We start from the raw sequence: 14,214 nt of genomic DNA, 5'->3' as shown, positions 1-14,214 counted from the left end.
CATATTTTATATAGTTGTCTTCATAATTTTAACTTGTAATGACTAAAGATTGGCCTATTGAATAACTATTTCACAATCTACTTGACCGTTATCCTGTTTCAGATACTCAGACAGTTTTTAGGTTTGCATCTTCATAAATAATACTGTGATAAACATCATCATATTTTAAGCACATTTTCTTTTATGTTATTTCCTTATAATAATTTCACAAGATTAAGATTACTAAGTTAAATTATATAAAACTTTAATTCTTTCTATACTTGTTGCCAGATGCTTTATCAGTTTTCACTGCCATGAAAAGTATCTGGCTCTTCCTGTTTCATCACTGCTTCAATAGTTCTGAATATTATCATATAGATTCATATTTACTAGATGTAAGTGTAAAATGTTTGTAGTCTTCATTTCTTTTGATTTTTAATGGGGGTGAAGTTATTTCTCTACACGTTAATAATTTATCATTTATAATTTTGGCTTTATTTTTAAAGTATAGGGAAGAGTAATATGCTATAATTTTTAGAGCTTTTTAAAAGCAAGTTAATTTTTAAAAATTTTTTCTGTTAAAGCATCTTTAAAAGAAGTTGAAGATACGAGTTTTGATAAACAGAAATCTCCTTTGGAGACACCAGCACCTCGCAGATTTGCTCCTGTACCTGTTTCAAGGGATGATGAACTATCAAAGAGGGAAAATCTTTTGGAAGAAAAAGAAAATATGGAAGTGTCCTGTCGCAGAGGTAATAGAGACTTTTACTAGACCTATCCCAAATTAGGAAATTGTCATGAGATTTTCTGTGCCTAGTAGAAACTGAAGTGGGATCTCTATTTGTAATATTTTACTTTAAATGATACTTGCTGGGAAAATCAGGCTTCTTTAGATTCCTCGTGAAAGCAGTTGGAGGTATACATTTATAATTAATTATTCTATCTCTTACAGGTTATTACTTAAACTTTTAATGAACAAGTTTTGTTAATTTTTATTTATTTATTTATTTATTTATTTTTTTATTTTTTTTTTTTTTTTGAGACGGAGTCTCGCTCTGTCCCTCGGGCTGGAGTGCAGTGGCTGGATCTCAGCTCACTGCAAGCTCCGCCTCCCGGGTTTACGCCATTCTCCTGCCTCAGCCTCCCGAGTAGCTGGGACTACAGGCGCCAGCCACCTCGCCCGGCTAGCTTTTTTGTATTTTTTAGTAGAGACGGGGTTTCACCGTGTTAGCCAGGATGGTCTCGAACTCCTGACCTTGTGATCCGCCCGTCTCGGCCTCCCAAAGTGCTGGGATTACAGGCTTGAGCCACCGCGCCCGGCCCCCAATTTTTATTTATTTTTTATGAGACAGAGTCTCACTCTGTCACCCAGACTGGAGTACAATGGTGTGATCATGGCTCACTGCAGCCTCTACCTCCCCAGGCTCAATTGATCTTTCCGCTTCAACCTCCTGAGTAGCTGGGACTACAGGTACACGCCACCAGACCAGGCTAATTTTTGTATTTTTCTTAGAGATGGAGTTTCACTATGTTTCCCAGCCTGGTCACAAACTCCTGGGCTCAAGCAATCTGCCCACCTCAGCCTCCCAAAGTGCTGGGATTACAGATGTGAGCCATTGCGCTTGGCCAAGTTTTGTTATTAATAAACAAAAAACAATGCTTTGCTGAAGGTAAGGCTGATCATTTTTAGAGTGTGCTTCCTCATATTGTTTTTAGGTGTGAATTTCAATAATAAAATATAGAGAAACAACATTTATCACCATGTTCACTTGGAAAAAGTGCTAATATATGAACTTTTTTTGAGACAAAGTCTCTCTCTGTCACCCAGCCTGGTGTGCAGTGGCACGATCTCGGCTTGCTGCAACCTCCGCCTCCTAGGTTCAAGTGATTCTCCTGCCTCAGCCTCCTTACTAGCTGGGACTACAGACGCATGTCACCATACCAGGCTAATTTTTTGTATTTTTAGTAGAGATGGGGTTTCACTGTGTTAGCCAGCATGGTCTCGATCTCCTGACCTTATGATCCACCCACCTTGGCCTCCCAAAGTGCTGGGATTATAGGCGTGAGCCACTGTGCCCGGCCATATATGAACTTTTTAACACAGAACAGGAACTTTTATAGGGGACGTGTATTAACCAAACATCATATGTTCTCACTCATAAATGGGAGCTAAGCTATGAGAATGCAGAGCCATAGGAATGATACAATGGACTTTGGGGACTTGTGGGGAAAGGGTGGGAAGAGGGTGAGGGATAAAAGACTACAAATTGGGTTCAGTGTATACTGCTTAGATGATGGGTGCACCAAAATCTCACAAATCACCAATAAAGAACTTATGTAACCAAATACCACCTGTTCCCCAAAAATCTATGGAAATAAATTAAAAGAAAATAGTATATTACAGTCTTAAAATGTATGCCTTCTAACAAAAGTAAGTGAAATATTAAACTAAACACTTTTATTCTTGGAATCATTTAAATGCATGCAAGTCTTATCTTAGGCACGTTTAAAGAGTTTTGAGAAAGTCACAAAATAATAAAATCTTTAATAAAGAAGGCAACCTCACACCAAAAATTACTATGTAGTCTTACTACATACAAACAAGGCTAAAGGATAGATCCACTTAATTGGTACTCTGAAGAAATAGATAAATCTCTTCTTTACTAATTTATAAAAATCATCTATTTTACTGGACTTTGTGATGATGACACTTCTCAAATTCCTTTTTTCTGTGATGGAAATAAATTTAGGGGTTTTCTATTAATTCAAACTTTTACTTACTTGTTTATGTATTTTTTTTTATAGAAACAGGGTCTTGCTTTGTTGCCCAGGCTGGTCTCAAACTCCTGGCCTCAAACAATCCTCCTGCCTCGGCCTTCCAGAATGCTGGGATTGCAGGCATGAGCCATTGCGCCTGGTTGTGGTATAGTTTTTATGAGGTATAAATATTTAGTTTTATTTGATGAGTGTATTTATAGCCTAAATTGTAGGCTACATTGTAGGCTATAATTTTTTTTTTTTTTTTTGAGATAGAGTTTCGCTCTTGTTGCCCAGGCTGGAGTGTGATGGCACAATCTCGGCTCACTGCAACCTCCGCATCCCAGGTTCAAACGATTCTCCTGCCTCAGCCTCCTAAGTAGCTGGGATTACAGGCATGCACCACCACGCCCAGCTAATTTTTTCTATTTTTAGTAGAGATGGGTTTCTCCATGTTAGTCAGGCTGGTCTCAAACTCCCGACCTCAGGTGATCCACCCGCCTCAGCCTCCCAAAGTGCTGTGATTACAGGCGTGAGCCACCACGCCTGGCTTGTAGGCTATAAATTGAGTAGATAATCATCATAGGAAGCTAACTTAGGCCAGAATACGAATATATGAGATGTTATATACAAGATAAATGAATTAGTATTTGGAAAATGATACTACATCTCTTCTATTTCAGGAAATGTAAGACTATTGGAACAAATTTTGAATAATAATGATTCTTTGACAAGAAAAAGTGAATCATCAAATACCACCTCACTAACTAGGTCAAAAATAGGATGGACTCCTGAGAAAACAAACAGGTGAAAACAAGAGATTGGAATGAAAACTAGACTGAAAAGAGCTTTGTTCAGATTTTTCACATTTCTTTGGGACTTTTAATAAATTATAGCATTGCTTCTTAAATTTAACTTAGATTTAGTTACTATTTTCTGATGCTAATATATCTTCCACCTTTCTATAATATAGCTATGAAATGAATATCTCATTTTTTCAAAATGCAGATTATTAATTTCTAATGTATGCAGATTATTCATTTCTGATTAAATGATATCTAGGATTTGTTTCAAAAATAATCCAATATAGGGTAGGGGCAAGTAGGTTGGGGAGTATAGATAAAACGAGGCCAACCAAAAGTTAATGATTTTTGTAGTTAAATATTGGGTATATGAGGTTCATTTTAGTATTTTCTATATAGTTGTGTATATTTGAAATTTTACATAATAAAAAGTTTTTAAAAAATCAAATCTGGGCCATGATAATTATATTTACCTTCAACATCTTGAAAGCTACAGTAATAAAAACTAGAGGAGCCATATGTTGAGTAATTTTATATAGAGATATTGTATAATTTCAGTCTATTTGCATTTAATGTAATTACTGATAAGGTAGGATTTATGTCTACCATGTTGCTTTCTATATGCTTTAGGTCTTTTAGGTTCACTGTTCCTCCCTTAGTGCCTTCTTTTGTATTAGACATTTTTTAATTGTACCATTTTAATTCTTTTGTCATGTACTATTATTTATTATTATTATTATTATTATTATTATTATTATTATTATTTTTGAGACGGAGTCTCGCTCTGTCACCCAGGCTGGAGTGCAGTGGTGCGATCTTGGCTCACTGCAAACTCCGCCTCCCGGGTTCACGCCATTCTTCTGCCTCAGCCTCCCAAGTAGCTGGGACTACAGGCACACGCCACCTCACCTGGCTAGTTGCTTTTTTTTTTTTTTTTTGTTTTTTTTTTTTTTTTTTTTTTGAGATGGAGTCTCGCCCTGTCGCCCAGGCTGGAGTGCAGTGGCTGGATCTCAGCTCACTGCAAGCTCCGCCCCCCGGGTTTAGGCCATTCTCCTGCCTCAGCCTCCCAAGTAGCTGGGACTACAGGCGCCCGCCACCTCGCCCGGCTAGTTTTTTGTATTTTTTAGTAGAGACGGGGTTTCACCGTATTAGCCAGGATGGTCTCGATCTCCTGACCTCGTGATCCGCCCGTCTCGGCCTCCCAAAGTGCTGGGATTACAGGCTTGAGCCACCGCGCCCGGCCTTTTGTATGTTTTTTTAATAGAGACGGGGTTTCACCGTGTTAGCCAGGATGGTCTCGATCTCCTGACCTCGTGATCCGCCCGTCTCGGCCTCCCAAAGTGCTGGGATTATAGGCTTGAGCCACCGCACCCGGCCTACTATTATTTTTTGAGTTATTTTCTTAGTGGTCACTCTAGGAATTACAATTAACATATTAACTTAAAGCAATCTAATTTGGATTAATAGTGATTTAATTTCAGTGTTATTCAGAAACTTTGCTCCAGTAAAGCTTGGTTCCCTCCCATTTTCTTTCTTCTATTATTATCATACAAATTACATCTTTATACATTATAAGCTCATCTATGTAGTCTGATAATTATTACTTGATGCAGCTGTCTTTTAAATCGGATAGGAAAAGAAAAGAGATACCAACAAAAATATGTATACTAGCTTTCATATTCACCTGTATAGTTCATCTTTACCAGTACTCTATTTCTTCATATGGATTCAGGTTAGCCTGGTGTCCTTTTGTTCCACCCTGAAGGACTCCTGATATTTCTTATAGGGTAGGTCTGTTAGCAGTGAATTGTCTCAGTTTTTGTTTATCTGGTATTGCCTTAATTTCTTTTTCACTTTTTTTTGTTGTTTAAACAGACATTTGGTTTCTCATAGTTGTGGAAGCTGGAAGTTCAAGATCAAGGTGCTAGCCGAGTTGGTTTCTTTTGAGGCCTTTCTTCTTGACTTGCAGGTGGCCTCCCTCTTGCTGGGCCTCCCTCTTGCTGTCTCTTCACGTGGTCATCCCCTCTCTGCACACACACCCCTTCACTTTTGAAGGATAGTTTTGCTACATGTAGAATTTTTGGTAGATGTCCTTTTTCTTTCAGCATTTTGAATATGTCACGTGACCGCCTTCTGGACTCTGGTTTCTGATGAGGAGTTGTATGTTGGTGTGCTTGATGGTGTCCCACAGGTCTCTAAGACTGTTAATTTTTCTTCATCCATTTTTCTTTCCATTTCTCAGACTGGATAATCTCAATTAGCTTGTCTTAAAGTTTGTTGATTCTTTCTTCTGCCAACTCAAATATGGTGTTGAGCCCCTCTAGTGAATTATGTATTTCCGTTATTATATTTCAACTGCAGAACTTCTGTTTGTCTTTTAAAAAATATTTTCTATGTCTTTATTGATCATTCTATATTTGGCAAGACTTCATTCTTATACTTTCTTTTAATTTTAAAACTGGTTTCTTTTAGTAATAGCTGATTTATAGTCTTTGCCTAGTAAATCTAATATCTGGGATTCCTCAACAGCGGTTTCTTTTGACTCTGCTTTTTTCTGTGTTTGGGCTTTACTTTCCTGTTTCTTTGTATGTCTCATAAATTTTTGTTGAAAACTGGGCATTTTAAATAATACAGTGTGGCAGCTCTGGAAATTAGATTCTTTCACCTCCCAGAGTTTATTGTTGTTGCTGTTTGTTTAGTGACTTTCCTGGACTAATTCTGTGAAGTCTGTGTTCTTTGTCATGTGCTCCCACCGAAGTCTCTGTTTTGTTAGCTTAGTCTGCTAATGATTGGAAAGAGATTTCCTTAACTGCCTTGAACTGATAACTCTCCCTCTCTTTGCCATGAGTGTGTGTGTGTGTGTGTATGTGTATATGCATGCACGCACGTGTGCGCACACACATGTACTAGAGCATGCCTCCAGTGCCTGGCAGATTATGAATCTGTTTTAGCCTTTCACTTCCTACTTGCACAGAGCCTCAAGGTCAGCCAGAAGTGAGTGATTAGGAACTTCCCAGGTCTCTCTTGGACATGTACATAGCCCCGTATGTGGATTAGAAGGCATGACTTCCTAGCAATATGTTGGAGCTTTTCAAAACTCCACTATGGACATCTTATTACCTAGATTTTTAACATCTGTTGACCACAGTCTTGTTTGCCCCGACTAGTATCACTACCTCAGGCTGCTGAGATGTTAAACAGTTGCCACTGTTTTTGAAAAATGCCCTGGGGATACTTTCTCACTGCCCTAAAGTTGAGTTAGGTCAAATAAAGACAAATACTATAAATGAGACTTTTACGAGAGCTTGAAACCATTCTATTGTCTTTAGTGGTTGTGAGGCTGTTGGTTTTCAAGGCCATCACAGAGTTGGGAATAGGGTCCTGAAGATTAGGCAAGTTAAAAAAATTCCATAAAACTTGCTCTTCTTGCCTAGAGTCAGCCATTTTTCTTGAATAAATGCTCCTCAGGTTCTTGCAAGTGTTTAATTTCCAGAGGTTAGAAAAACTTGATTTCGATTATTTTTGCTAGGGTTCTCATTGTGCTTATGGAGAAGCAGATTTTCAGAAGTTCTTCACCAATCTGGAAGTGCTTCTGGATGTTAGCTTCTTGAAAGCATAACCTTTTCCTGTTCCTTTTCTGCTATGTCTAAACTTTTCTGGTTAGATCATTTTGTCTCTTGTGATTTTCTGTTTCGTTTGTTTAATCACGTAACTGATTAATTCCATGGTTCAATTTTTTAATAGGATACCATTTAGTAATCGATAGATAAGACTGTATCAAAGATTTGTGTAATGAAATGTTTACTGAATTTACAACAATTTAGGAAACTTTTTAAAAAAATCTTCTATAGCGTTGAAACTCTACCTTCTCAAAGATTTCCTTCCTGTGAAGAGCTAGGAACAACTAAAGTGACTCTGCAGAAGTCTGATGATGTTCTTCATGACCTTGGCCAAAAGGAGAAAGAAACAAATAGCATGGTCCAGGTAAAATGGGAATGGTCTTAAAATTGATGATTAGTTAAGATAAAAATTATAAAGGAATAAAAAAGTTATAAAGATAGAAATTAGGAGGAAGGATGAAGAAAAAGCACTGAAAAAGACATGTCAGCCATGTCTGTTCCATTTATAAAGTATTTCCAGAGGCCTTCACCAAGTGATTTCTCCTTATCGCTCCTTGACCAGGAATCGCTCCTTGACCAGGACTGAGTCATATAGCCACCTCTGGCTTCCCAGCTTCTTTTTTTTTTTTGAGACGGAGTCTTGCTCTGTCGCAGGGGCTAGAGTGCAGTGGCCGGATCTCAGCTCACTGCAAGCTCCACCTCCCGGGTTTACCCCATTCTCCTGCCTCAGCCTCCTGAGTAGCTGGGACTACAGGCGCCCGCCACCACGCCCGGCTAGTTTTTTTGTATTTTTAGTAGAGACGGGGTTTCACCGTGTTAGCCAGGATGGGCTCGATCTCCTGACCTCGTGATCCGCCCATCTCGGCCTCCCAAAGTGCTGGGATTACAGGCTTGAGCCACCGCGCCCGGCCGGCTTCCCAGCTTCTATTGGAAAGGGAGGAAGGGGAAAAGAGACCTGTGAATGAATGGACATCATTTATCCAATCCACAATATCTGCCCTACCTTCCATACATAAAGAGCCAACTCTGTTGCCCAGACTGGAGTGCAATGGTACGATCTCGGATCACTGCAACCTCCACCTCCCGGATTCAAGCACTTCTTCTGCCTCAGCCTCCTGAGCAGCTGGGATTACAAGCGTGTGCCACCACATCTGGCTAATTTTTGTGTTTTTAGTAGAGACAGGGTTTCACCATGTTGGCCAGGCTGGTCTCAAACTCCTGACCTCAGGTGATCCACCCGACTTGGCCTTCCAAAAGTGTTGGGATTATAGGCGTGAGCCACCATGCCTGGCCCATATTAGTATTTCTAAATGGCGGAAAAACACTTTGATTGCCAAGTATTCTTTTGTAAGTCTTCAGTTTGACAAATTGAGTCCTTAGTATATATTGGTATAATGTATGGCCTCAACAATAGTGATAGCTGTTGTTTTGATTAAAGGAATCAATGTGAGTTTAGTAACTTTCTGGTCTTTTTTTCTTTTAAGCCAAAAGAATCTCTGAGTATGTTGAAGCTTCCAGATCTTCCACAGAATTCTGTTAAGCTTCACACAACCAATACAACACGATCTGTATTGAAAGATGCTGAGAAGATTTTGAGAGGAGTACAAAACAATAAAAAGGTACTTGAAGAAAACCTGGAAGCTATTATTCGTGCAAAAGATGGAGCTGCCATGTATTCGCTTATCAATGCTTTATCTACCAACAGGTAAGAGGATGTTGGCAGTCAAGGCTATTTATGAGTCTGCCAGTTCTGCTTTCTTTACAATTTTTTTCTAAGCACTTTATTTTCCTTAATATGTTTTAATATTTTTCAAAGGTTCTTTATTGCCTTCGAAGATGTGGAACTTATTATAAAGTTGGAATTTGGATATAAATGGTGGTACTACTTTTTTCTGGTGGAAATTTTTCTTTTAATTTTTTCTTTCTTTGGAACATATCTTCGTGGGTCCACATGTGCTTTTCAAACATTTATCCTTCAAATGTTTGATGAAAACTAATACCATTGGTTTTTCCTTTTCAGATGAAGGATATTCGGCCCCCATCCTACTATCCTAATATCCTTTCCTTTTCAGATGAAGGATATTAGGATAGCAGGTTCACAACTACATAAGAGTTAGATCTGATCCAAGTCCTGCTCAGGACAGTAAGTGCTAATTTAAGAAAATTCCTTTTTCTCTTTCGTAGAGAGATGTCAGAGAAAATTAGGATCAGAAAGACAGTGGATGAATGGATTAAAACTATTTCTGCGGAAATTCAGGTATGTCTTGGAAAAAAACTGAAAATTAAGTGAATTCTCAGAAGATAATATTGATTCCAATTTATAGGCATTACATTTGTTCTCAAAATATTTCTTATATAAAAATCTACTTATTTTTAATTTCACTGTCACTCTTTATATTTACTTAGTAATAAGTTCAGCTTTGTTTAACAAGCACATTATCTCCAATCATATTCTGGCTCTTATTTGGCAAATTGTTGGACAAAAACTAAAACGTGAATAATCTGAAAGAAAATTTAGCAAAAGTGTTTGGAAAAGGAACTGTACTTTCAAAGATATTTGAAAACAACAGATTTAGAAGCATTGGCCTGGCAAAGTAAAAATACCAGAGTAATGCAAAGAGAAAAAAAACAACTAGATTTACTAAGTTTACAGAAGTCAGTACGAGATGGAAAAACAGCCTCTTTCTCACATCCACAATGGGCATGGTACATCTTCAAACATCCACATTGAAAAAGTCTGGGAGTTATCTTTCTTAGAGGGTCCATAATGTAAAGGAAATTTAAAATTTTTTTATATTTGAGTGAGAAGAACTAGACAGGCTAAGCTGTTATTTTGTCCTGGGGTGCAAGGTGTGTTTTTTTGACTGTAGATGTGCTTATATGCTACTTACAACGGTAACAAGGTGAAGTATCAGTACTGTTTCCACAGCGATAAACACAGAAATATATTTTAAAACTTTGTTATTTAAAAATATCTATTTCTAATGAACTTACAAAAAATTTATTTTAGGTACTTTGTGGTACAGACAAAAATTGAACTAAGAGTCAGAAGATTTGGAGTCTAGTTTGCGCTCTACAGCTAACTGGCAGTGTATCTTACTCTTTCGCCACGAATTCCATGTAAAATGTATTTGTTTAAACTTTCACATAATTTTAATTTATATTTATCTTAGTGTTTTGTTACAAAATTGTTTGCCTTTTTTGAAACGTATTTTTAATTTTTTAAACTGTTAGCAAAATTCATATGGTTCAATCATCAAAAAGTGTAAAAAGGTTTGTCATGCAAAGTTGTCCTCCTACCCCTGCAACCCTTCTATTATTTCTATTCCCTGCTCCAAAAGATACTAGTATTTTTAGGGTTTTGTTTATTTTTCCAGAGAATTTTTATTTTTATATATCCAATAAAGCCAATATCCTTTATTTTTAATGCATTTAAAACTGCTAAACTGTATTTATATAACAGCAAAAAATAAATTCTAATAGTTTCTGATGTGAAAGCTTTACTATTTGTATATATTTTAAGTAATTTTAACTTTGGTTATGTTAAGGATGAACTGTCAAGAACAGATTATGAACAAAAAAGATTTGATCAGAAGAATCAGAGAACCAAGAAAGGTCAGAATATGGCTAAAGATATTAGAACCAACACACAAGATAAAACTGTAAACAAATCTGTAATTCCAAGAAAACATTCTCAAAAGCAAATAGAAGAGCATTTTAGAAATCTACCTATGAGGGGCATGCCTGCTTCAAGTTTACAGAAAGAGAGAAAGGAAGTAAGATCCTAATCTATTCTTTTAACATGATTGTTGTGTTATAATCAATCATTTTCTTTAAGAGATAATGAAGCGAATGTTAAAGGTGTTTTAAAAACATGAAGGACTATACAAATGTAAGTATCTTTACACTATTGATATTTAGGGTTTTGGATTTATAATGTGAAAAGCACTGAAAAAAATAGATAGTTCCTTTCTTCTGAGATCTCATACCCTGACATCATCATTTTGTAGTTATAGCAAGTATAAAGGTATATCTAGAGATCATCTAGTCCAAAAACTAGATTCTCTAGTTTATGGTACCCAAAATTGTGTTTCATTTGTGTGTGTGTGTGTGTGTGTGTATAGTTTATTTTTCAGTTTAACAAATGCATGTTTAGTGCCTAGTATATGCAAGGCATGGTACTAGATGGTACGGAGGAAATTTTTTTGACTGCCCTAAGCTATAAGTTTCTAAGTGCCAAACATGGATTGTTGAGCAGATCAGTAAAGCATCTAATTCAATGCTTGGTACTTAGTAGATGCTCAGTAAATGCTACATTTCTGTGACATTTAGATTATGGTTGAAGGTGGATTCAGAAATATATAAAATTATTTAAAGGTTAAGGTTACTGTATTTTTATTGTACTGGAGTAAATATGTAAAATGTGTTTAAATATTTCTTGGTGCTGAAAATATACTTAGTAATGTAAAAATTTTCATGTTTCTTAGGTGGATGATTTTTGCATTTAAAGCTTTTCAAACTAATGCTTGAAACCTGTATCTAGAATTTAAGGGCTGTTTAAAATAGAGATTATGTTTGACCTAATCATTCTTATTATAATACTTAAGCTAGCAAAAGGAGGCTTTAGAAAAATGAGATAAGTGTTTGACGACTATTTTCATGGTGAGTTGAATAACTTTGTACACATAGGGGCTTTTGAAAGCAACCACAGTAATACAAGATGAAGATTATATGTTACAAGTCTATGGAAAGCCAGTTTATCAGGGCCATCGAAGCACTCTTAAAAAAGGACCATATCTCAGATTTAATTCTCCATCTCCTAAGTCCAAACCACAGAGACCAAAAGTAATAGAACGAGTTAAAGGTAAGGAATCTCATTTTTTATGTTTAATCTCATTTCTTAATAGTATCAGTTTAATATATAAAGTTTCTTTTCATTTTTTATATTTATAGCTTATACTTGCTGTTCAAAATATATAATGCTTGGGGATGGAAAAATAGTTCCTCTTTGGAGAGGTGGGAAGAAATACACCAACATTTAAAAATCAGACACAACGTAGGTATAATTGGGAAGAAATGTAGAATTAAATGGCATCTTCAGATAAAGCATCATAAAATTTTTATTTAGGAGAAAATGATTTTTTTTTCTTTTTTAAAGACAGGGTCTCACTCTATCCCCCAGGCTGGAGTGCAGTGACACAATCATGGTTCACTGCAGCCTCAACCTACTGAACTCAAGCGATCCTCCCTCCTCAGCCTCCCAAGTAGCTGGGATGACAGACGCACACTACCACGCCTGGCTAATTTTTTTGTATTTTTTGTAGAGACAGGGTTTTGCCACATTGCCTGGGCTGGGTGATGATGAATCTTGAGCATCTAAATTATAATCTAGGAAAGGAGACATTTCCCCAAAGACCTTGGTCCATTATGAACAGAAAGATCAGCCATATACTGTTTGTTATTATAAAAGTGTTGATGAGCATTTTTGCAGTTTTGTTTGTTTTCAAAGAAACTTAGGTAGAAAGGTTTGCTTTTGTGTACAACTGAAAACATCTTCATTTATCACTGTGTGTTTTGAGTCACGTCTACTGTTTCACTGGTACTGTATATTTAAATACAATTCTTGGTTATATACTAAGTCTGTTGACTTTGGTTATGTATTATAGTTTCTCAGCTTCTACTTAGCAATCAGTAAGCTAAAGCTGACAATATGTGATAACTAGTAGATACAAACCCATTTTCCTCTCTTATCCTTCCTAGAAGTTGGAGCTCTGGTGGTTACTTTGGTTCCCTTTCCTTTCTAAAGGTTATACGATCATATAGAGTGTCAGGTTATATAGAAATTTTACTAATTTAAAATAGAAAGCATATAGCTCATGGGTGATATTTATCCAAATGGATGATATTTACCCTAAAGTTTTCTCTTTAGTGTAGCTTTGTTTTTTTTTTTGTTTTTTTTTTTTTTTTTTTGATGGAGTCTTGCTCCGTCATCCGGGCTGGAGTACAGTGGCACGATCTTGGCTCACTGCAACCTCCACCTCCCAGGTTCAGATGATTCTCTTGCCTCAGCCTCCCGAGTAGCTGGGGTTACAGGCATGTGCCATGACGCCCAGCAAATTTTTTTTTGTATTTTTATTAGAGACAGGATTTCGCCATGTTGGCCAGGCTGGTCTTGAACTCCTGACCTCAGGTGATCCACCTGCCTCAGCCTCCCAGAGTGCTGGGATTACAGGAGTGAGCCACCATGCCCGGCCTAGTGTAGCTTTGCTATTAATTTATATGTGGGGTTTTGAAAGTCTTTGCAAAAAATAATTTGAGGTTTTAAAATGCTTTCAAATCCAAAAATAACTTTATTCAGTAACCCTTTTAATGATCAGAAGTGATTGAGTGACTGTATTAGTTCATTTTCACACTGCTATAAAGAATTACCTGAAACTGGGTAATTTATAAAGACAAGAAGGTGGAATTGACTCACAGTTCCACATCTCTGGGGAGGCCTCAGGAAACTCACAGTAATGGCAAAGGAAAGCAAGGCACATCTTACATGGCAGCAGGGGAGAGGGAGCAAAGGAAGCCATGCCCTTTTAAACTATCAGATCTCATGATAACTCACTCACTATCACAAGAACAAATTAGGGGAAACTGCCCCCATGATCCAGTCGTCTCCCACCAAGTCTCTCCCGTAACACATGGAGATCAATTTGAGATGAGATTTGGGTAGGGACACAGAGCCAAGCCATATCAGAACCTAGGGACTTATGCTTATCCCAGGGCCTCAGTACCTGCTATTTCCTCCGTCTGGAGAGCTCTTCGTTCAGGCACTTGCATGGTTCTCGCTCTCAATTCTTCCATCTCTGCTCTTAGATGATAGCTCCTTGGAGAGCTCTACCCTGACCATTCTATTCTAAGAATTATCTTCTGTTCCTCTTTATCTCCTCATCCTGCCATATTCTTCATAGCACTTCGCACTTCCTGTGTTATATTTTTATTTGTTTGATTTATTATTTATTTTATTTATTTGTCACTACTAGACTATAAGCTCTGTGAGTACAGTT

At 37.1% G+C, this 14,214-nt stretch overlaps 1 protein-coding gene across 1 annotated transcript in view; it reads left to right on the top strand.

Moving 5' to 3' along the window:
• The window catches only part of KIAA0586 (KIAA0586 ortholog), a 125,973-nt gene that overhangs the window by 27,443 nt on the left and 84,316 nt on the right, over positions 1–14,214 (top strand). The window contains exons 9-15 of the mRNA XM_023231469.1: positions 564–731; positions 3,420–3,543; positions 7,391–7,523; positions 8,644–8,864; positions 9,344–9,416; positions 10,708–10,935; positions 11,849–12,023. Coding sequence (XP_023087237.1) covers positions 564–731; positions 3,420–3,543; positions 7,391–7,523; positions 8,644–8,864; positions 9,344–9,416; positions 10,708–10,935; positions 11,849–12,023 — 1,122 coding nt within the window. The remainder of the gene's footprint in view (positions 1–563; positions 732–3,419; positions 3,544–7,390; positions 7,524–8,643; positions 8,865–9,343; positions 9,417–10,707; positions 10,936–11,848; positions 12,024–14,214) is intronic.

Source organism: Piliocolobus tephrosceles, chromosome 6, assembly GCF_002776525.5.
Source record: "Piliocolobus tephrosceles isolate RC106 chromosome 6, ASM277652v3, whole genome shotgun sequence".
NCBI lineage: Eukaryota > Metazoa > Chordata > Mammalia > Primates > Cercopithecidae > Piliocolobus > Piliocolobus tephrosceles.
Note: the sequence above shows the minus strand (reverse complement) of the source record. Positions and strands in the feature narration are given on the sequence as shown.